The sequence below is a fragment of the Tenrec ecaudatus genome, chromosome 1, assembly GCF_050624435.1.
Source record: "Tenrec ecaudatus isolate mTenEca1 chromosome 1, mTenEca1.hap1, whole genome shotgun sequence".
NCBI classification, from domain to species: domain Eukaryota; kingdom Metazoa; phylum Chordata; class Mammalia; order Afrosoricida; family Tenrecidae; genus Tenrec; species Tenrec ecaudatus.
Window position 1 is genome coordinate 27,117,014 of NC_134530.1, and position 23,862 is coordinate 27,140,875.

General features: G+C 58.6%; 1 protein-coding gene across 3 annotated transcripts in view; it reads right to left on the reverse strand.

The window, feature by feature from the left end:
* The window catches only part of MEGF6 (multiple EGF like domains 6), a 45,181-nt gene extending 27,187 nt beyond the window's left edge, over nt 1-17,994 (reverse strand). For all 3 annotated transcript variants that reach the window (XM_075550323.1, XM_075550319.1, XM_075550314.1), the window contains exons 1-2: nt 17,662-17,994; nt 8,647-8,769 (exon numbers count right to left, since the gene is read on the reverse strand). In XM_075550323.1, the coding sequence (XP_075406438.1) occupies nt 8,647-8,769; nt 17,662-17,830 (292 nt within the window). In that variant the 5' untranslated portion in view covers nt 17,831-17,994. The remainder of the gene's footprint in view (nt 1-8,646; nt 8,770-17,661) is intronic.
* Nucleotides 17,995-23,862: the final 5,868 nt, after the last annotated feature.

A 23,862-nucleotide genomic window follows, 5' to 3' on the forward strand; every position in this document is an offset into this window, starting at 1 on the left:
CTCCTGAACTGTAAGGAGTCCTGGCTACATAGTGGATTATTGGGCTACAAATCACCAGGTGAGCAGTTCAAACCCACCAGCTGCTCTGAGGAAGAAAGATGAGGCTTTCTATTCCTATGAAGAGTTAGAGTATCGGGAACCCACAGGATCCTACTCTATCCTATAGGGTCGCTCTGAGTCAGCACCAACTGGATGGCAGCGAGAGAGAAACTGAGGAAATAAATGAGCGTCTGCTGACTTAGGGTAGCCATGGCTGGATTAGGAATCTAGGATAGTCGTTGTCCTCAGACCCCGGCAGAAAGGACGTTCTGGAAGGGCAGTTCTTTTGTATTCCATGGAGTGGGTTACCCGCTGGGCTGCTAACCACAAGGTCAGCAGTTCAAACTCACCAGCTGCTTGGGGTTAAGAGATGAGGCTGTCAGCTCCCTTAAAGATGTAAAGCCCCAGAAACCCCAGGGAGCAGTTCCACTCTGTCCCATGCGGTCATTAGGAGTCAGAATTGATGCCTAGGAAGGTCTGGTTCTGTTTGAGTTTGGGCTTTCTGGAGTCCTGGTTTGTGAGGTGTTGGGCTACTACCATAAGGTTAGCGGTTTGAAGCCAGCAGCCGCTCCTGGGAGAAAGAAGAGGCCAGTTGCTCCTGTGAAGATTGGCCATCTGGAAAATCCTATGGGGCAGTCTGGCTCAGCTTCTCTCACCACGCAGGTCTGAAGCGCGATCGGGTACTGAGCCCACTGGCACCACCAAGAGGCCCCCTCCACCCACACCCTGCCTCCTGCTCAGCCCCACTGGTCCTGGCGTCACCACCACCCCCGCCCCGAATATCACCATCCCCTCTGCTGGACCCCCGTTCTGGTCTGTGCTAGCCAACACCCCCCTGTCCCTGCCCCATCCCTTCCCAGAGTGGCTTCCAGGCCCAACCCAGAGAGGCACTGCTCAGAGCCCCCACATCAGACCCGGCCATGCCGGCTAGTTCATCTCAGCTGTACAAGCTGCGTGGGTCACCTGCTCTCCTGCCCTGTCAGCCACACCTCCAGAAGCCTGGTCTGGGTCCCTCCCAGGCAACCCAGAGGAGCCTGGCAGGGTGGCAACTGATACAGTGGCCGCTCTCCCCACTGGCGCTGTCCTGCCTGCTGGGCTCAGGCTGCCCCCACAGTCCCCTCCAGGCCAGGAGGCCACTGCCTTCGGGCTGGCAGCATTTCAGACAGGCTCTGCAGCCAGCCTGCGCACAACTCCTGCTGCGGCTAAGGCTCTGCTCCTGCCTTCCCCTTCCCCCACTCCCCACCCCAACCCCAGAACTCCAGCAGTGGTCTCCCCTGGAGTCTCCCCTCCATCCACAGGAGCTGGGGATGGCACCAGTGCAGGCGGGAGCTCCCCCCCCCCCCCGCCCCATCCAACCCCTCAGGGAAACAGGGTTAGAGGCAGACCCTGATGCTGGCAGGCTGTGCCAGGGAGGCTGGACTGGGCAGGGGTACCAGGCCAGCACAAGGAGCTATGTTGACAGCAGGGTCCCCCCACCCCAGGGGTGTCTGTCTTATTAAAGGGCTGAGAGGAGAGGCTATACAGGGGAAGGACAGAATGCTAAGGTGACCCAGTGGCCAGTCCAGGACTCAATGCCTGAACCATCCCTCTGTGGCTGGGCTGACAGCATCTGAGGCCTGTCCGCCCAGCCCCACACAGACACGAAGCAGGTCAGCCTCCAGGTCAGAGGGGCCAGCGACAGAGTCCACAGCGGCATCAGACTGACTCAAAGGACCCCACCCCCCAGGAGCAGCCCCCAGGGCAGAAGAGCTCAGGTCCCAGGGGCTGTTAGCCCCGCCCCCCCAGTGTCTGCATACAGGGACAACCCCCATGTCACAGGCACAAGGGAGCAAAATGGGGGCCAGGTTCACCCCACCAGAGGTCAATATCAGGAGCAGGACTGGGAGCTGAGCCTCCAGCGATGCCCCAGGAGGGCCCTGGACATGGAGCCTCCTCAGGGCAGAACTGCCCTCTTAGCTCAAATTCTCTGGGCCAGGCTGGCAGCCGCCAGGGTCACTTCTAACGGGGATAACCCATCACAATCCTGCTTTCTAAAAGCAAACGCGTCTCTGTTTTCATTTGGAAGACTGAGGTAGAAGGGGGTCGTCCCCCAGCCTCCACCGCCCCTGGGCGCATCTCTAAGGGTCGTTCAAGGCCCCTCAGTGCTGCCTGCTCCTACAGCTCCCAGAGTTGTCCCCATGGACCCTGGACGTGATCCTGATCGTTAGCCCCCCGGATCCATGCATTCGATGGCCCATGTGAGGGAAGGGCATGACACGGGGCGGGGGCCATCTATCTCTGCACCCCAAGCTCCTCTAGGATTCTCACTGAAGGATGATAGGGGGAAGGAGACTCCAGACCCGTCCCTGCCCCCCAACTCCTTCTTATCACTGCAATGTCACAGAAGGGATTATAGCAATACTCACCACCCCACCTCCCTGCTCAGAAGGTCCCAGCAAGCCCCAGGAAAGGGCCCCGACCAGCTGTGCATCAGCTCCCCAGGGGGCCTGGGGTAGGGGGAGGAGGCTGCCTGCCGAGGATGGACCCCTGTGATCCAGGCCCCAGACCCTGGGAAGGCTCCCACAGGCCCCACCCATCGCTCCCTGGCTTTTCCAATTGTTGCTCAGTCTCTTTCACACCTCACGGGACATGGATTCCAGACCACCCTCCCCAATACTGCCTCTCACTACCATGAAAGAACAGACCACAGCCACGGGCGCAGAGGTGACAGCTCAGCGCACCTCTTTCTGGTGGGGACCTAACACAGACCGCCACTCCCAGGGGAACCTCCACCAGCCACCATGAGGCCACAGCATGTGAGGACCCCCCTTGTGTCGGGATGTAGTGGGGGGTGGGGGGGGGGGCTTTCCTTATGGGCAAAGAGAGGCCCTTGGTCCAGAAAACCAAAGAACTCCAACTCACTGCCATCGAGTCTGTGCCAACCCACAGCGACAATACAGGACAGGACAGACCTGCCCCTGTGAGTTTCCTAGCCTGTAACTCTTTATGTGGGTAGAAAGCTGTCGTTCTCGGAGGATCTGTTGGTGGTTTCGAACTGCTGATCTTGCGGATCGCAGTCCCACTCATTACCACGACGCCATGAAGCCTCCTGACTCACTCCAGAAAAGGAGCCCAGATAGGGGTACGCTCAGGGTCTCACCCAAACCTAATAGGTCTGGGGCTTAGAGTGGAAACTAGGAAGGGTTATGCATTTTGAAGATGCTGGGATGGGGTGAACATAATTTGTAGATGGGGAGGGCAGTTTCAGGGGCTGGGGTGGACTATTAAAAATCGAATTGTGTCCCATGACAAAAGACATGGATTCTCTACTTGGGAATGTACCTCTGCTTGGATTTTATTTTGTTATGCTAATGAGGTCACATGATTACAACAAACCTTCACTGCTCAGGAGTCCATTCTGACGCTCAGCAACCCTATAGGACAGGGTAGAACTGCCCCGGTGGCGGTCCAAGACTATAACCCTTTACAGGGGTAGAAAGTCTCCTCTTTCTCCCCAAGAGTACCTGGCAGTTTGAAACTGCTGGCCTTGTGATTAGCAGTCCAACACATGACCACTACACCCCCAAGACTCCTACACTGTGGCCTGCCTGCGGCACAGTGCAGGGCCTCTGATGGGTCAGTGTGGGGTCGGACACGCACAGGAGAAGACCATGGCCAGGTGAAGGACGCCACTCTATGTGACTGAGGGGCCAAGAGAGGCACCAGGTGACGAGCTGAGACAGATGAGGACCCTCCCCAGGAGCCCACAGAAGGAGACAGAGAGCAGGTCCCACTGACACTCAGAATTCAAGCGCCGAGCCTCCAACACTGAGACACGGGAAGAAATTCTTGTCCTGTGAAGCCACCCCTGCAGAGCACCTTTTCTCGTGGCAGTCCTGGGTCACTGCGGCATGATTTGTCACCCTCGGCCAACCCCGGCGGGACACAGGCGCTCACAAAGGAGCTGTCACGGGGCACACCCTCTGGGTCACGGAGAACATGACTGAGTGAGCAAGCAGGTGAGCGAACCACTCCTGACGAGCCATCCCCTTCCGGGGTCACGGAGTGAGGGTGACTCACCCCACATGTCCGTCGGAGTGAGGGTGACTCACCCCACATGTCCGTCGGGGTCCTTTGGAGCCTGGAGCCTGAAAGAAGCTAGTTTCCTAAAGTCACCAGCCACTCAAAAACAAGAGCCTAGCACGCTGCCTGGTGGCATCCATTTTGCCCCGCGGCCTCGGCTCTCCAGGAGCATGAGCCACAGGCGGCCAGGGTTCCCAGAGGAAGCAATTCTGTCTCGGAAGAAGTCCAGCCAGAATGCTCCTCCGAAGCAAGGGCGGTGAGACTTGGGCTCACGTACTTTAGAGAGGCTGGTCCCCGGAAAGGGGCATCGGGCAGAAAGAGAGGAAGCCCTTCCGTGGGCTGGACGGGCACAGAGGCTGCACCCACAGGCTCAACCATCAACTTAACCCATGCCAGGAATGGCGCTGGAGAGGCAGCGGGTCACCCTGTCACCTGTGATGCCGTTGTGCATCAGAACCGACCGTGTAGCGCCTCTAAAACCAACCAAGCTCCCCACTATCCAGTCCACCCCGACTCACAGCGGCCCCTACAGGACAGGGTGGAACTGCCCCCGTGGGTTCCGAGACTGTAACTCTTTAAGCCTCGTCTTTCTCCCGCAGAACAGCTGGCGGTTTTGAAATGCCGGCCTTGGGGTTAGCGGCCAATCGAGTAACCACTACACCACCAGGGCTCCTGGGCAGCACGCAGCAAGAGCAAGCGTCCAGAAAGAGGACGCCAGGGTCTGAGCGGAAGCGCCGTCTGTGGGGTGAGTCGTTGGGATGAAAGCATGCTCTGGCTCTGTTACCATGGCAGTGCTGTTGGGGTGGGGTAGAAGAGTCTTGGGAGGTCTTCTCATCTTTGGAATCTTTCTGACTCCCTCGTTGAGATGTCAAACCAGTGCCTTTGAATGATGGTGTTGGTGAAGGATGCAGAGTATACCACAGACTGCCAGAAGAATGAACCAATCGTCCTGGAAGAAGTCCAGCCAGATTGCGCCTTAGGAGCAAGGATGGCGAGACGTAGTCTCACATACTTTGAACATGCTCTCGACACGGGCCAGTTCCAGGACAAGGACGTCTTGCTTGGTAAAAAGGGTCAGCAAAAAAAAAGAGACGGGCGGACACTGTGGCCGCAGTGACAGGCTCAAGCCTAGCAACAATAGTGTGGATGGTGGGGGACCAGGCACTGTTTTGTTCTATTGGACGTAGGGTCGATTGGAGTACGTGATGAGAGCAAGTCAAAACGTGACCCTGGTTTGCAGTCTGACGTAATGAACCTATATTAAATAACCAAGCCAGAACTCCCTAGCCGGTACCTAACACCTACTAGGTAAATGTCTACCAACTCACATTGTTGGCTTGTAATATGACTTTTATCTCAACACGACTGGCGTCACTGTAGGGAGTCGCTATGTCCTGTGGCAGAACAGAACCTCCCTTAGAGGGTTTTCCAAGGAGCCCTGGTGGTGTAGTGGTTCCGCACTGGGCTGTGATCTGAAAGGCCAGCAGTTCGAAGCCACCAGCCACTCATTGGGTGAAAGATGAGGTGTTCTACTCTCATAAAGAGTGACAGCCTTGGAAACTCACAGGGGCCATCCTACCCTGTCCTAGAGGGTCGCTGTGAGCCGGCAATGACTCTATGGCAGTGGATTCTGTTTGATTTCATTAGAACCCTCATCAGTGGTCATCTTGAGGACCACAGACGGCCTGGTCTTTCTCAAACAGAGGCGTGAGGTGGCTCTGATCCACCAACCTTCTGGTTGGTACGTATGGCCCTCACTAGGAGTTACAGTCGTAAGTTGAACCTGAGTTGTGTCAGTATCCCGCCCCTCTCACCTATTACTGGTGAAGTGGGTCCCTGAAACTATATGCCCACGTCCTAAACCCCAGGACCTGTGAACAAGCCCTTCAAAGGTGTCATCCATTAAATTATAGGCTAAATTTAGATCAATTAAACCTCGAGCTCAGAACTGACCCTGTAGAACTGCTGCTGTGAGTTTCCGAGACTATCATTCTTTACGGGAGTAGAAAGCTTCCTCTTTCTCCCGAAGAGCACCATGTGGTTTTGAACTGCTGACCTTGTGGTGGGCAGCCCAATGCCTAAACACTAGACCACCAGGGCTTAAGCCCTAAACCATCAGCTAAGGTCATGAGGGCAGGCCTTAGTCTCTTGAGGATTGGTGCCATTCAGAGGTGGAGGAGACAGGAGAGAAGACAGTTGTGGTGACAGCAGAGGGCGGGAACTGTCACAGATGCAAGCCAAGAACAAGGCATGAGACCACCAGCAGCTGGAAGACCAGGACAAACTTCTCACTCCACTCTAGAACTCAGAGCCTTCAGAGAAAGCATGGCCCCGCAGACACCCTGAACTAGCGCCATCTACACCCCAGACTGTGAGACTGCTCCCCTTGTTTAAAGCTAACGGCCTGTGACATACCAGCAGGGTGACTCATGCTGGACAGGCTGGGGCCGAGCTTCCAGACTAAGACAGACTAACCCACGCCCATCGAGCCTCCTCTAGCTCCTAGCCACCCAATAGGACAGAGCAGAACTGCCCCTGTGGGTTTCCGAGACTGTAACTCTTTATAGGAGCAGACAGCCTCTTCTTACTCTTGAGGAATAGCTGATAGGTTTGAACTACAGACCTGGTGGTCAGCAGCCCAACAGCACGGGGCTGAGAAGACACTCATTCTGGGCATCCAAAGCCTGCAGTTCAGGGCTCCTCCTGGCAGCCACAGCTCCACAGCTGGCACCAGCCAGGTCCAGTGGCCTCACAGCTGAGGTCAGGTAGGCCACCTTCCCTTAAGGAGCACCCCCCACCCAGCTCCTCCCCCAGGTCTGGAGGTAAGAGGCAAGGACTCCCGGGGTGGGAGGGCTCCCCCCTGTTCCAGGGCATCAGCGGCATTCCTGCATCTGTTTCTACTTTCCACCAGAGCAGCCTCACAGGGCAGGAACGGGCAGCCGCCTGCTCTCCACACTGAAGGGACATGTGCGTGGGGGGAGGCCCCCTGGGACTGGCCAGCAGCCCTGCCATATGGCAGCAAGGCACATGAGGGTGCACAATCAAGGCCATTCTGTGCTCTGGATCTGGGATGGAAAGTGGGGTGTCCCCCAGGCAGGGGGGAGGTGAGAGCTCAGGCCCTTGCTCAGACCATCTGGGCCCCCAGAGAATGACTCCAAGGGGTCCCCAGACAGAAGTGTTCAGGGGGTCACCCCATGCCCAGAACCTGTGTTCAGATCCAGCCAGGAGGGCCGACCCCTGTCCAAGGGGGTGGGGTGGGAGGGGAGGAATTGTCGCTAGTCCCTCCAGGCAGACTGGCTGCTCTCCCTACAGTGCTCAGGGAGCCCCTCCCTCTTTTACCCTCTCTCTCTCTTTAACCCTCTCATGCCCCATGAGACCCAGATGACTCCAGCATTCCCTGCAGCACAGACAACCCCCTGCCCAGGATCCCCGGGGGTGCCATGGTTAAAACTCTTGGCTGATAATCAAAGGACAAGCTCAAATTCACTGCCACAGTCGATTCCAACTCAGAGAGACCCTGCAAGACAAAGTAGAACTGCCCCTGTGAGTTTAAGTCTTTATGGGAATAGACAGCCTCGTCTTTCTCCAGCACAGCAGCTGGTGGGTTCGAACTGCTGACCTTGTGGGTAGCCCACTACACCACCAGGGTTTCTTTGAAACAGACGGCCTTTGAGTCGATGCCAACTCTTCACCTGTCTATGGGTGTAGAAAGTCCTGTCTTTCTCCCAAGGTGCAGAAGGTGGTTTCGAACTGCTGACCTTATGGCTAGCAGTCCAAGGAGGCCCACACCACCAGCTCCTCCCAGGTAGAAGATGTGGCAGTCTGTTTCTGTAAAGGCTGTTGTAAGGTGCCATTGAGTTGGTTCCAATCCAGTGACCCACACAGGACAGAACCCAGCACTGCCCGGTGCAGCCTTGGGAGGCCTCTGGGACATTCCTTTAGTGTCGACAGGCTCTCTGTGAGCTGGAATCAACTCAAAAGCTAAAGGAAAGGTTTGTTTTATTTCGTTGTTTTTTTTTCTTTACCAACTACTGTATTCCCCCCACCCCCACCCCCCGCCAAGACTCCTCAAGGCCACGGTGTGTGATAGTTGGCTTGGAGTCCATCTCTGCAGGCCTCCTCAACAGCCTCACCCCCTCCCAACCTCACCACCACCTGGCACGTCCACTTCTTTCAAGTCTTCAAGTCCTGGGGCTGGAGGGTCAGCTGGTCCAGGCTCCTCCCCAAGCCAGAGGCCCATGGGGACAGAGTCGATGGCAGCTTAGCCCTGGGAGCTGGCATCGTTGGAGGGTGGGTAGCCCTGCATGGCATCAACCTGGGCTGAAGGCCCCACCCTGTGGGATGCTTTCCCACCTGTCTGTGGGCTAACACTGGCACTCTGGCACCGCGCCTTAAAGCCCTGGGGGACCAGGAGCCCGGCCAAAGGAGCTCTTGCAGCAGAGGAGCTACTACAGTGACTTGGAGCCAAACACCCCCATGGGGGCCCAGGCAGGTCTCCGGGAGCTGGGCAGCCCGCGGCCAAGGGCATGTGGGAGGCATACTTACCCAGGCAGGTCCTGCCGTCTGTGTGGAGCCGGAAGCCGGGCCTGCACTCACAGAGGTAGGAGCCTGGGGTATTCACACACCTGTGCTGGCAGCCACCATTGTGCACCTGGCACTCGTCCACATCTGGGTGGGGACACAGCAGAGGGTTACTGTCAAGACCCATCCGCCCTGCAGAAGCCCAGGGTGGCCAAGCCCACCAAGCAGGGGCTGTTTTCCGAGCCCCCGGCCCCGTCACCTTGCTGAGACCACCGCTGCGGCCCCAGTGTCCCCAGGCCCAGGCCTCCTTCCTGGGAATCTCACCCAGACCCACTGGATCCAGCTCAGGAGAGGAAGCAGGCCGGCGGCCCGGCCCTGAGCTGCCCCATCCTCTCACCCTGGCCGGACCTGCTCGGACAGGCTCAGCCCCGGGCCTGGGGACCAGAGGTGGGAGCAGCAGGCTGGGGCTGACCCAGCTGCGAAAGCCCTATTCACGGCGCCTTTGAAGACTGCATTTGGGGTGCGCATTGGTTTCCTCCATCCACATCTAGAAAGTGTTCCCTGGCCAGCAAAAGCCACTCCTCTGGGGTCTACCAGCGCCAAGGGACAGCCTACAACCTCCAAGATGGCCAATCTCAGTCCAGGGAAGCCTTAGAGAGGAAAGGGGTACAGGTGGCAGGTGAGGGAGTGACGCCCCAAAGCTCAGAGACCACCTAAGAAACTCAGAATGTGGTCTTACTTCAAAATAGGGTCTTAGTAGAGGAAATCAGTGATGGATGAAGAGGAGGTCAAACTAGATGTTCCTGACTAAACTGACCAGTAAAATATCCCATGGCCACCACCCTCAAAACAAACCTCCCTCAAAACAAACAAACAAGCAGTGGTCCTTTAGGACTGACGGGAGCTGCTTCTTGGAGTTCCTGGGGCACTAAAAGCAATTTTTTTTCCTCTTAGAAACTAAATCTTACTAGGTTTTGAGTGTAAGGGTGGGGGAGGAACTTCTTTTTTTTCTTTCTCACAGACAATGAGTCTCAGAGCTAGAGCCACTCAATCTTGTAAGGAGAGTTCAGTGAAATGTGTGCCTTTGAGTAACGAGCCAAGAGCGTGTGTTTAGCACAGGATTTCCACACTGAACCTTGCCAAGAGGCAGGCAGCCTCGCTCGGCTTTCTGCAGTGGGACAGCTAGGGGGGGGGGGGGGGTTGAACCACCAAGCTCACAGCAAGGAGTCCCCTGCTTCGCCCCAGCACAGATACTAAAGCAGGCAACTAATCTTCCCGGCTGGACCGAGACACAACATGGCAGTCAACAGAGAGATAGACGGCTGACGGGCTCAGACATGGTGCGGCCACAGATGGGGAGATGGCTGACAGCTCAGCTATTCCGTTCTTGGATCCACCCTGCGGGACACAGGGCAGGGCCGGCACAGCTGGGAAAGGAGAGGACTGGTAAAGACGAGGGTGGCCCTGGCTGGGACAGAGTGATGCATGGCCCATCACAATGAACTCACTAAGGCTCATGAAGATGGAGCAGGACAGGCCGGCCACCCCCAGCCACTGTACCAACGCCAGTATCACAATAGAACGGGTCACACACATGCTCTGATTTCCCACGCATGTGAATCACTCACTGCCGTCAAGTCAATGCCGACTCAGAGACCCTCTAGGGCAGGGAGGAACCGCCCCTGTGGGTTTCTGAGGCTGGAACTCAGCATTCTCCTGAGCAGCAGCTGGCAGTTTTGAACTACTGACCTTGGGGTTAGCAGCCCAGCCCATAATCCACTAAACCGCCACAGCTACCCAGTGCATGGAAGGGATGCGCAACAATGCTGTGACAGTGGTGGCCTACAAACAGATGTTTGAATAGACACACAGGGTGGACAGGGTGGTAGGCAGGTGTGGGGGTCCACCCAGGAATACATGCAACTTTGACAGAGGATAAGAGCGCATGTGTGTTTACCTCTGCCGCAAGACAACATTCACGACGGGTGGAGCACACAGAGGGCAACGTGACGAAAAGCCAAAAGCACCAAACTCGCTGCCATCGAGTCACTGCCAACTCACGGTGACCCTAAGGAGCAGAGTAGAGCTGGCCCGTGGGGCTCAGAGGCTGTCAATCTTCACAGGAGCAAACTTACAAATTTTCTTTGAAAGTTTCTCAGGCACATCCAAAAGCTGAGGGAGGGAGTCCGGGGGCTTCAGGGCTCAGGACCATTGTCTTGGGGGACATCAAGGTCAACTGGCACAGCCGGGTGTTCTGCATCCTCCTGGGGGGAGGTGGGGAGTACCAAAGAGAGTGCTCTATATCCTATTGGGGGGGAGTACCAACTGAGATCTTAGCAGCTCGTGCGATCTTAGCAGCCATCTCCAGTGCGACTACTTCTTGGTCTCTCCCTGGGTGGGGGAACAAAGACTGGTGAGACCGAGGGACACGTGGAGTCCGTGAGTCTGACACACTGATGGCCACGCAGACATCAGTCTCCACAGCCCCGAGACCAGAAGAACCAGATGGTGCTCACCTACCACCAGCACACCGCCCAGCCTGGGATCACCACGCTAGACACTCCTGGACAGAGAGGGAGAAAACGGAGACCAGAACTCAAAACCGCCAAGGAGACCGAGTTGACCCCAAGAATGGGGCCCTTCATCACCCTTCGGGTGTAGAACTGAATCCCCTTCAAGTCAGACCATCACCCATTGAAGATCCAAGGGCAGCCTTTTCCCGAGGACAAAGCTCGGGGGGTCAAGACAGACGGAGAAGGAAACAGGAGGCCCGGGGAGGACGCAGGGATGGGGTGGGGGGAGAAACAAGTTCAGGGCACCGTGGCGAAGGAGCTGAGAGCAAGATGGGTGCGAGGCTTGTAAGGCGTGGTGCTCTGTAAACCATCGCCCACCCACCATAACACCTTTTACTTCTTGGACGCTGAATAGAGTTTAGTCACATTGACGCGCGCCTGCAGTCTGCTGAGCGAGCAGGGAGAGCGGGAAGACAACGTGTGAAAAGTGAGGCCAGAGACCAAACAGACGGACAAGCACACAAGCAGCAGTCCGTGCGCCGTGAAGCACGCAGGGGCGGGATCAAGCCAGCCGTGCCTGTTTTATCGCTGCCCTGGCATCACGGCCAACTAGGCAGACACTGACACCACCCCTAAGACGAAAGATGAAGACCCCAAATTCAAGCCCTCGGGTCCTCACAAGAAGAAGAGGGGGCAAGGAGAAGGGAGGCTGGGGGCAGAGATTGGAGAGATGCAGCCACAAGCCAAGGGCTGCCAGCAGCTGAATGAGACAGGGAGCTGAATGGCCCCCGGACCCTTCACAGAGAGCTGGCCTTGCAGCACCTTGAGCCCCACCTGTGGCCTCCGTGTGTGAACACACAGCGCCTGCTTCCAGCCAGCAGGTGCCGATGCATCACGCAGCCTGAGGGATCGAATACAGGCTCAGGTGTTGGGGTTCCCCCCACAGAGTCCCAGGAGGTGCCTGGTGCAGACACCCCCAGACCAGGAGGACCACCCAAGTTGTGCCAGCCCCCAGCCTGCCTGGAAAAGGGTCACATGGTGACACAAGGCCCACTCATGAGCCCACTGCCACGGAGTCCACCCTAACCCACAGAACTCCCAAGCCTGCCCACTCCCGAAGCAAGGCTGGTGAGTTCAGCCTTTCCACGGGCGGCCAGTTGTCCAACCCGGCACCGCCGGAGGCCCTTGGGAACAAGCCAGACCTTAAACCCTCCTGCTGCACCTGGCAGCACCCAGGCCAGCTCAGACTTAAAAAGCTACATGCAGGTCCCAGACTCACAGAGCCCCCACTTCATCCCTGGGGTAAGGGCGATGGAAGGATTGGAGCTGGGGGAGGGCTGAGGCGGGAGGAGGGAGCCTTGTTGGGGCCATGGGGCCCCCAAGGTATCAGTGTTGCTTTGGCTCCTCCAGCCTCATGTCACAGTAGAGTCCTGCCCCGTCCCTCCACTCCTGGCCCCAAACATCCAGAGCAAAGGAAGCCCGTCTTGGGGGGAGGCACAGAGGGTGAGGGGGACACAGGACACATCCCTCCCAAGGGGGAATTAACCTGTCCCCACCTGCCCGCTTCCCAGGATGGTCTCCAGCCACAGAAAAGGCTGACAAGGAGAAGCCTAGACCATGGGCCTCGAGGGAGCAGGAAAGACCCCACCCCAGGCTGGAGGTCCTTCAATCTGGACGGGCCACTACCTGCCACAAAGCTGGACACAGAGGGAGACAGCAGTGTGGTGGAAGGCCAGTTGGTCTCCGCCTCTCATCCACCCCCAGACCCTTCCAGGAAGGGAGGGATTGGCAAGGCAGAAGCAACGGAGCTGACAGGAGACAGAAGCCACAGGTGTGCTCCAAAGCCTCCGGGGCTGCCAGGGCAGGTAGCCAGAGCCTCTCCTGGAGAACTCCCCACCCTGCTCAGCAAGAAGACACCTGCAGTGGGGAGAGACAGGGACAGAGGGGCTCCTGCCTGCCCGTGCGGCAGCATCATGGCCAGCATGACCACCAGAGAACCCCTGGGGACTCCAGAGAGGAGGATTCCGGAACACTCTGGGAAGTTGGGGGGTTGGCGGGATGACTGCCCAGATGGGCCAGGCTAACTCAAAGGACAAGTGGCCATGCCCAGAACCCACATGACCCCAGAGCCAGGACAGGGAAGAAGCTGGGACCCTGAGAGGATGGAGGCAGGAGCCAGCCTGGGGCCTGAGCTGCCACCCCAGGCCAGGGACACCTGTCATGCACCAGCCACATGGGCCAGAAAGAGAGAGGACCACCACTAAGGGGGGCCATGGACACACGTGATCCTCGCTGTGGCTGCGAGGCAAGCAGAGGCCCCTTTTGGCAGACAAGCCTCCTCAAGGTCTTCTGGTTCAACACACTCAGCCGGGCTGGTCATGGGTGAGATATCTGTGAGCAATGGGAAGTCCTAGCTTCTAGGACAGAGGATCCACCTGGTGACACCCACTGGGGCTACCCAGAGTCCAGGCTCCCCTCCAGCCCAGCTTGGACCTCGCCCAGCCTGCCATGCGTGTGACCGCCAGGGCCTCCCCCACTGCCCAGTCCCCACAGCTGCCCCCATGAAAATGCCAGCCCCTTCTAAAAGCCCAGCCACCTGGGCATGTCAAAGGTGCCAAGGCAACCATGGATAAACAGGGCCCTTCCTAGGCACACAGCACTGGCCAAGGGCTCTGCCAGCCCACACTGGACATCTGCGGGGCGGAGACAAGGGGGGCCACCAGATGCCCTCTACCTGCTCCAAGAGGTCACGTGTGAGGCACCTCGGAAAGATAACAGAAGGAGTAAAGAAGCTGAGAAAGAAAGGGTTAATGAGATTCCAGAGACACAGGGGAGTGAGGGGAAGGATACAGAGCCAGCTCAGGGCATGAAGTCTGGGGACCCAGGGTCCCCCAAGGGAGACCCAGTCAAGGGGGAGTGGATGCAGGAAGAGACCAGCACCCACTGGGCCAGGCGGGTCACATACACCCAGTTTTTTATTATCAGGCTCCCCAAATGGGTGGCGATAGCCCAGGAAGGGACACTGACCACCCGCAGCACCGGCCTGGCCATGAAGGGGGGCACACAGTCAGTGCTCAGTAAGAGGAGGATAGCCTGTGCAGCGGGAGGGCTTTGGGTCTCAGTGCCCACACAGTGTGACCACACAGCTCTGATGCCCCACACACAGGCCAGGTGGGAAGCTGAGGTCCACCCCGCTGAGAGGCTGCCTCGCCCAGCAAGAGGGGCCCAGTGAGTTCCGTCGTGCTGAGGAGGCTGGCTCACTGGAGACCAGAAGCAGGCAGAGGGGTCTCCACACCTCAGGGCAGTGTCCTCCCTGACCACCGCTGAAGGGTGGGCCTCCCCAGACACACCCTGGCCAGCGCATCCACACCAGATCTCCCATCTCTCTCCAGTGGCTGATGATGCTGATGGGAGCATGTATTCAATCCCCGATCCAGGACCGGGTCCAAACTCTCCGCCCTGGCTCCTTCAAGAGACTGCAGTTCTGGCTGACAACCTCAGCCCAGGAAGCTTGAGGCCACTTCCCCCACAGTACTCAGAGCTCCAGCCTCCGCCACAGAAGGGTTGGCCCCCAGATGCCCCACCCTCCCCGCTGGGGCAGCACTCTCTAGGGACCAGAGTTGGCCTGTGAGCCCAGCCCAGTCCTCTAGAGCCACAGTATGCTGTCCCTAGACTCATTGGACACAGGGGTCTGAGTTGAGCTGGGTCTGGGGGAATTGCCCTCCAACTCTGAGGTACTGTGGTACCTTAAACCAGTCCCTGATTGCAAAAGCTCCCACTGCAGAAAGCAAGGCATCAGAAACTCTCAGACCCCGTCCGCCGGCTCCCAGCCAGAGCCCCATCCTGTAGGGAGAGGTGGTCAGCTGAACAAGGGCCCCCTCAAAGATGTCCGTGAAGCTGTGGACATGCGGCCTTCCAAGGCAAAGGGGACTTGGCCAGTGTAACAAAATGAAGGATACTGGCTGAGAGGTGATCGTGGAAGACCAGGGATCACCTGTGGCATCACAGGGGCTCTTTGAGGAGCAAGACAGGAGGGCTAACACCAAATACAGGCAATGTGAGCACAGAGGATCAGAGAGACAGAGACAGAGAGAGAGAGAGAGAGAGAGAGAGAGAGAGCTGTTCCCAGGCTGGCTCTGAAGATGGAGGAGGAGGCTACAAGCCAAGGAAAGCAGGCGGCCGCTAGAATCTGGGAAAGGCCAAGAAACATTCTCCCCTAGAGCCTGCAAAGACCACACGTTGGTCATAGCCCATTCGAACTGCTGGTCTCCAGTGTAGTGCGATAGCACATCTGTGTTGTTTGAGCCCTAAGTCGGCCACGGGACACTGACCCGGAGGCCACCCTGCCGTCTTCGGATCTTCTCCAAAAGGGAAAACAACCTCACTGCCATCAAGTCCATGCTGACTCACAGCATCCCTATAGGGCAGAGCAGAACTGCCCCCTGTGGGTTTCCAAGACTGTCACTCTTTACAGGAGTAGAAAGCCTCATCTCTCTCCCACAAAGCGCCTGGTGGTTTCGAACTGCTGGACTTGCAGGTAGCAGCCAAACACATATCCCACTATGCTACCAGGGCTCCTGGAAGTCTTCTCCAGACAGCCTAAAGTCACACACATCGAGTTCAGAGGGGTGACTGTCTGAGGCCAAGCCAGAAGGGTCTTCAAGCATCCCCCAGTCCAGAGGTCGCCAGTACCTGCCCAGCCCAACACCTCCTGACTCTCAGGCATTTTGATCCCACTAAGCTGGTCCTGAGCTGTGTATACCCCTGGGCCCCTCAGGGGCTGGATGCTCCTGGGGCCCCTCTCAAAGGCAGTGCTGCAGAGAGATCAGGCTGCGCCTGCAGTGGGGCCCTGGGGCACCCCAAACTGAGACAGTCCAACACCACATCAGCCCTCTTGCCTCCTGGCCTCAAGGCTAGACAGCAACAGAGAGACCACCTACTTCCCTGACATGGAGAGGAACCACCTCTGTACCAGGAGCCCAATGCCTGCTGGGCTCCAGGGTACCCAGGAGAGGCCAGGGGCACAGCCAGCCAGTGAGCAGAGAGCCTCTGAAAGTCCTGTGGGCTCAGGTGACCGAGGCATTGGGCCCACTGTAGCAGAATGTGAGATTAAAAAAACCCGTGACAGCTGTTTGAAGTGACAGTCAGGCCAGGGCTTCCAGAAACGTCCCCCTGGCCATCCCTTCACCCCCTCAGCTGAAATGTGTGACCGGGGACGTTGGCAGCCCCGTGGCTGGGTCTGCAGGCAGGCACTGGCACACAGTGGCACATCCCTGAGCTGACACCATCCTCATCTGAACTGTGCTGGCTCCCCACCCCTACCCCCACAGCACGAGCATACACACACGACACTACTGTAATGCAGCCAAGGGCCCCCTGCATCTACCAAGCCCGGAGCTGGGCTGACTCCTGGCCTGGGACACACACCTCGGAGACCAGCAGGCAGGGCTCTAGAAGCAAGTTCTCATCACTTGGCCGGGAGCCTGGGCCTTTGGTCAGCTTGGAAAGATCTGCTGAAGGTGCTGTACGGAGTTTAGAATCCTTCACACGCGCACACCGCAAACACACACACACCCCTCTGGACTCTGCCCCTCCAAAGATCTGACCAGCATCTGAGGGCCTCCCCTGTCCGCAGGAGCCACAACAGTCTCAGGGCAGGGCAGGGGCTCCCAGGTCCCCAGTGCAGGAGCATGTCCTTCCCAAAGCACAGTTCTCAAATCAGTGTCTATGTCAATGAAGTAAGGGCTCTGGGATGGCGCCTAAACCAAGCTGGGTTTGGGAGACAAAGCCAGGGAGGCAGGAGCGTTGCCGACAGAGGGGAGGAAGTTTGGGGTCCCTTGGACCCCCTCAGGGGTGGAGGGGCAGACTGGCTGAATCCCTTGGTAATACCAGGGATGGCTCAGTGGACACTGCACACCCACCCAGCTTCCTGACAGCTTCCCTCTGCACTGCTCTGTGCGCCCTGCGGAAGGCGCTGGCCCGGTGCTGGTACCAGATCCAAACTGCCTGGGGAGCTGGAGCGTGAGGCCAGAGCGCATCCTGCCTGCCTCAGGCTGCAAGGCACCCCAACTCCTGGCTTCTTAGCTGCCCTTGAAGCCTGCGGGGCTGGACTTCTCAGCACCTTCACCATGCTCCAGTCAAAGATTCCTGCCCCTGGAGCCCTGCGAGGAGACCCCACTGCCTTGAAGAAGGGCTCCTCCTTTCTGGCCAGACTTCTCACAGGACCCCCTGGGTTGCAGGTATGCCTCCTCTCCTCCTCCTTCACTCGGGCCAAATGATCACCCTGATGTTCTCAGTCTCCGGGCCACCCAGAGAGACAACGGGGAACTTAGACGATGGCACCCCTGGGTCTGAACCCCTTCCAAGTCTCCAGCTCTCTCCCACTGTTCGCTCCCTACCCCTGCCCCCACCGACACCCAGAAGCAAACTTTGAAAAGAGCAGACAAAGGCCCCGCCCGCCCAGTTCCCCCACCCCGCGCCACTGCCCGGGTCCACTAGCCCTGCAGAGCCGGTCCCCTGCGCCCACCTGGCCTCGGCTCGCCAGCGCTCACGGGGTAGCCGGCCTGACCCACTTGGCACGGGTAGCAGCCCCTCCAGAGGTAGCGGTAGTGCGTGCCCGCGACGCGCGCCAAGCCCCCCAGCAGCCCCAGGCACCAGAGCGCGGCGAGCGCGCCCCCGCTCCGCAGCGTCCCCATGGCCGGGTTGGCCGGAGCGAGCCGAGCCGGCGCCCGCGAGCAACGCGCTGAGCGGCTAGGAAGATGGGCAGCGGGGCCGGCGTGGTGACTCGGGCTCCCGGCTCCTGCGCTTAGGCTCCAGACCGGGGTGGGGGTGGGGGGCTCTGCGCCGCCTGGGGAGCCGCTCGGCCGGCCCGCCCCCGCCTTTATGTTCTCAGCTTTCCCCACGCCCCGCGCAGGTACAGGCCAAATCTTCGCCCGCCCGAGGGGGCCGCCCCGCCCCCGGCCCGCCCCCGCCGCCGCCCCTAGGGTCCCGCGTGGGGCCCGGCCAACGCGCGCCCGCCTGCCCCACACATTCCTGAGCGCGCGCGCTCTCGGGACCGAACGGGCGGACACACGCATGGCGCTCGTGCACGGACACATGCAAACACACGAACGAGGGCATATGAGCACACACATGCACAAAGACATGTGCTCCCCGGCGCAAACGTGGAGCAGGAAGCCTCTCGCTGCCTGGAGGGCCCAGCACACGGATGGGGTGGGACAGAGCCCAGACAAGTTGGGGAGGATGGGCAGAAACCAGGGTCACATTGCTGAGTGAATCCACACAGGATCTGAGACCCCCAAAGCGCTCTTCGAGCGCTCCGAAGCCCACCTGCATCTCTGGGTGTCAGGCCACACTCAGGGCAGAGTTCCACAGACCCAGCTGTGGGTCTGCCCCAAGCCCTGCTGCCCTCAGAACCCAGAGATGGGGCCAGGTCCCACGGAGGCTCGAGTCCCACCCACATCTTGTCTCCCACAGTTCTTCAGGATGCCCCCAAAGGCAGTCCAGGAGCACCAGCCAAGTTCCTCTGAAGGACACCAGACGGGAGCCACCGAAGAGGCACAAAACCTGGGACACCCCTAGCACCTGCCCAGTCACCTGGCCTGGCACCAGACGATGGTGGCACGGGAAACCACAGCTGCTGTGACAGGCGTCAGGCACTCTTCCCAACAGGGGACCCTCTCTCATCCTCACCAGTGCTCCACAGGGCAAGGGCTGTCCCTGTTCTGGAGATGAGGAAGCTGAGGCCTGGGCAGATGGGATCACACCTGGTCCTTGTCAGAGTCCTGTCAGGTGGATGCCCCCCTCAGCCTCAGCCCCCCTAGGTGGCACCTGGAGGCAGGTCGCTCCATCAGTACCTCAAAGCCACCAGCCAGCCACCTTGGCCCTCAGGAAGCCCCACCCACTGCTGATCAACTGCACAGGGCCCTGCCCAGCTCACCTCTAAGGTTCACCCAGGGACAGCGGCAGGACCATGGGGAGAGGAGCCCAGCCCAGGCGTTGTTCACCCAGCAGGGTTCTGTCTGCCATCAGAAGCCCCACCAGGGACATGGCAAGCAGGCGGTGGTGCAGGACCCGGCCACCCAGCTAGAGGTGGTGGTGCAGGGGGCACTGTTCTTGGTGAGACCTCTCAATAAGCTCCCCTCCTCCACTCAGCACGCTTATGCACCTCCAGCCTCACCCTGGGGAGCGTCTGGCAATCCTGAACCCCTGCACACCCAAGTGGCTGCAAAATGGGGGATGGTAGGGCCTTCACCCAGCAGTTCCCACAGCACCCACTATGGTGCCCCATTCCCAGGCTGACCCCTCACCCCACCTTGGGGTGCAGATTGGGGCTGCACTCAGTCCAGCCTGAGCCACCATTCTGTCCTGGGATCTCGGCAGCCCTCCCCATGAACTCGTGCCAGGACCCCACTGGGCCTCTGTTTCCTCGTCTGGGCAGTAGGCAGGGCTCAGTGTGTCACGCTCCCCCCCCCCCCCCCACCATACTGGCCACTAACTGCTGAGTCCCCAGAGCACAGACCTTCAGGAACGCGCTTCAGGATAACAAGTTGAGGCAAAGGAAACTCCTGGCTTCTGCCTTGGCAATCCTCAAAAGCTAGGGAAGTGCTTGGTCAATGGCTGGGGCTGTAGCTGCTGGGCCGATAGGGAGGGTGTCCCCCTCCTCAGAAACAAACAGCGGCTGTGCTGGCACTGCCCACCTTGCCAACTTGGCCTGAGTCTCTGGTGTGCTCACACCGCCCTCCCCAGCCCCCAAGCTGCCTTCCAGGCCCCTGCAAGTCCTTCTGTCCCACCCAGGAGCCTAGCATGCCAGCTCTTCCTCCACCGCCCAAGCTTTGGGCCTGCCCTCCTCCTCCTCCCCAGCAGGCAACCCCTCACCCAACTCCCTCCTGCTAGATGCGCCACAACCTCATCTGTCAAGAAGGGAGCCTTAGGCAGAAGTGCCCTGAGCCCTGTACTGAGCACACTGGATTCCGGAGCATTCACTGAGCCTGTTCTCAGATCCCTCAGGACATAGAGAGCTGCTAAGAAGTACTGCGTCTGATCCAACTGGTCCGTTCCCTTGCAGTCACCTCTTTCTGCCACGATTTCCACCTCCAACCCCTTGCCCCAGGTCTCAAGGCCCCAGAGGGTCCTGAGCAGGAGAGGGGAGGAGACCAACAAGCTGTCACCTGCACAGCAGCCGCCCGGTGCTGCCCCTCTCAGCTCAAGACTGCAGCTGCTCCAAGCCAGAGCCAGGCCTCCAGAGGACCCTCTGTTGGCCACTGAGACACCCCATCCCATCCCAGACATAAGCATGTCCAGGGAGCTCTGGGTTCATATCCTGCCTCTGACATTTTCTGGGTGACCAAACCTCCCTGTGCCTCAGCTTCCTCATCACCCCTGACTGCCTCCTGACTGATGGTCTGACACTTGGCTTCATCCCTGAGTGACAGCGTACAGGCCACCTGGGTGGCACATCCCCACCCAGCCTGTGCTTGCCCCTGCCCTTCTCCACGCTTTCTCATCCACAAATTCATTCGCTCGCCCACTCTCAGAAGATTCCTCGCCCATTGCTTCGTTCACTTGCTCAGTCAAAATGGTCGGTGTACTACATAACATGGCTCTTCTGGCCATAGTCTGTAACTCTCATCTAATGACTGAATGGGGCTATGCAAATGACATGCCTGTGGCCTGCCAAGGGGATTGGACAGCTTGCTAAGAATGCAAATAAGGTGTGTGGCATCCCTGTAGGAATGAGGCTATGCAAAAAGGTGTATGGAACTCCAATGAGAGCACTGGCCAGTTTTGTCATTCTACTTATCCATGGGTTAAAGGGCTTTGTAACGCTTGTGCAAGGCGGAGGTCAGGTCAGTCCAAGAGAGCCGAGGGCCAGCCAAGTAGAGCCCTGTCTGTGGGCACAGCCGCCAAGAAATTGTCTTGACTGAAACACTGTATCCTGAGTGTTTCCTGATCCCGATTTGTAACCTGTTTCTCCCCTAATAACCATGAGTGTGGTCTGTGAGTTCTACATGGCACTGCAGTGAATCACTGAACCCAGGAGAGATGTCAAGGGGGGCCGTTGGTATCAGTAAAAAGGTTGGTGGAAGGGGGCCTCTCTGACCTCCCACCACAGGAACTGGCCTAGGGCTGCTGCTGGTGGCCAGTCTCCCCGCTTGTGGAGTCTGAGATCAGCTGCCTGAGCACCCCAAGTCTACACACACTCCCACCCCCTCTCTCCATCACACCTCCACTCTCGTTCACTCACCACTCATCCATAGGTTCATGCTCCCGCTGGGTGGCAGTGAGATTGTATGTCACTGCTTGTGTGGGGTGGAGTCTCATCTGTCAATCAGGTGACAGCCTGATACTGTCTCCTAGGAGCTGTGGCCCTTTTATAAGAGGACCTCTCTCTCTCCCCCTTCACCATCCTGCTTGCGGGGGACTGTGCCTGCCTCCAGGGGCAGCCCCACCTGCGCAGCCCGACCTGCATGTGGCTTCATCATTCACCGACCTGCAGCTACATGAGCCTGAAGAGGCTCCGTAGCACTGAACCCATGGGCTTCAGTCAGACAAGGCTGGACTGGGCTGGGCTGGGCTGGGCTGGGTTGGGCTACCTTCTTAAGAGATGACTTCTGGATCCACAGCTCTTTCTTGTACATCGATGAGTATCACTGGCTTTGTTTCGCTAGACAAGCCAGCCTCACACATTCTGCCACTCATTCATTCACTCGCTCGCTCATTCATTCTTTGTGCATTCATTCACCGACTCACTGGTTCATCAGTGCAAAGAGCTCTCTCATCCATTGGTTCCTTCACGCACCCATTGGCTCATTCACTTACTCATGCATTTGTTCACTTACTTGCTGGTTCATTTAGACATTCACTCTCTCATCCGCTTGTTCATTCATTCACGCATTCATTCATTCAGTTGTTGGTTCACTCTGTCCAGGCGACTCCCTCCCACATTCATTCCTCCTTTTACTCATTAGAAAATGACATGGGTGCCCACTCGGGCAGGGCACTGAGTTGGAGATGCAGCAAGGATGACCATCACCGCGCCCCCCAGCTAAGGGCTGTCTGCAGGTACCTGGGACCTGGCCTGGACCAGGCAGATCCTGTGGCACAGGCATGCTGCGGGCTAGGGGCTGCGGGTGTGTGGCCCCATGGCCTCCATTCACACAGGTGCCCAACACATGACATGGCGTGCACCAGCCCACCAAGTGCAGCCGGCCACCGGCGGCCCAGATGGAGGCCACAGCCACCCCACAGTCCCTCCTCAGTGCCGCCGACAAGCTCATCCAGGGCTGCGGCTGTGAGGTCTGGAAGCTGTTTGGGAAATGCGTTCCTGGTGTGGAAACGGGCTGGGTGCCGCTGCCCAGCGGAATGTCTGTGTGTCAGCAGAAGGCGCCCTCACTACACCCGCCAGCGCGGCTCCAGCTCGCCACTCCAGGCTGGACGGGTGCCGATGCCTTGCCAGACGGGGACCCTGGCTTTGCCTGACTGGCAAGGAGTGGGGCACTGTGGGTCCCCACTTCTCCAGGGATTCTGAGGACAGAACAGGGAGGAGACATGAGACCTCTATGGGCGAAGTGGTGGGAGGGCTGAGGGAGAAGACAGACAGCTCCAAGAGGCCTCCAGAAGTCACCCCACTATGATGGGGGCTGTGCTTTTGGGGTACCAGGGTGGAGCTGCATCTGTAGGCCACCCATAGCGACTGGGTGCATCCTCCGTGCACAGCATTGTGGGGGGGCTGGGAACAGAGAACTGGCAAGCCACCTGCTCATCAGGTGCACAGATGAGTGTGAGTGGCTGACAGGGAGGAGGGGCTGACACGGAGCTCTGCTTCACCACCACAGCCTGTCCTCGCCCTGCTGAGCTCATGGGAGGAATGGGCACACAACACGTGCATGCAGACATGTAAGTACACGCACATACCATGTGCACAGTACACATACACATACACATGCACACCATGTATATGGACATATATACGTGGCATACATGTACACACGTGTATGTGGATATGCACACATGTGTGTCCTCTGAAGCAGGATATCCAGGCATCCCTTCAAGGTGGGCTAGGATTGGGGTAGCTCCATTCTCCCTGCTACTTCCCAGGGCGTGCAGGGAACCCCAGGGTCTTGAGGGCTCTGGGCAGATGGGTGACCCCCCCCCGGCTTGGGGGCTGTTTGGGAAATGTGTTCCTGGAGCGTGTCCACATCTGGGGATCCCCATGCAGGGGTGAGACCGTAGGGCCGACAACCTGCCCAGGGGGCAGGGGCAGAATCTGGCGTAAGTGGCAGGGAGGCCAGAGAAAGGGGCTTGGGTGTTATCCCCAGACCAGCCAGGGGCAGGGGGGTTGGGCCAGGCAGTGGTCAGACTGGCCCCTGGGTCCCCCAGTAGCAGGGGGAGGATAGTCTGAAAGGCACCACAGGGAGTCTGCTCTCTCAGGTAGCTTTTCAAAGTGCCTTTACGGAGCCCTGGTGGCACAATGGTTATGCACTGGGCTGCCAACTGCATGGTCGACAGTTCTAAACCACCAGCCAGCTCTGTGGGAAGAAGACAGGGACTTTCTACTCCGTACAGAGTGGCAGCCTCAGACGCCGGCAGTGGCAGTTGTACCCTGTCCTGTAGGGTCGCTCGGAGACAGCATCGACTCCATGAGTGTGGAGTTTTGTCTGGGGGTTCAAGGCCTCACAGCCCCAAAGCTTTCCCTCTCTAACTATGCCCACCTCCAAAGGGCACC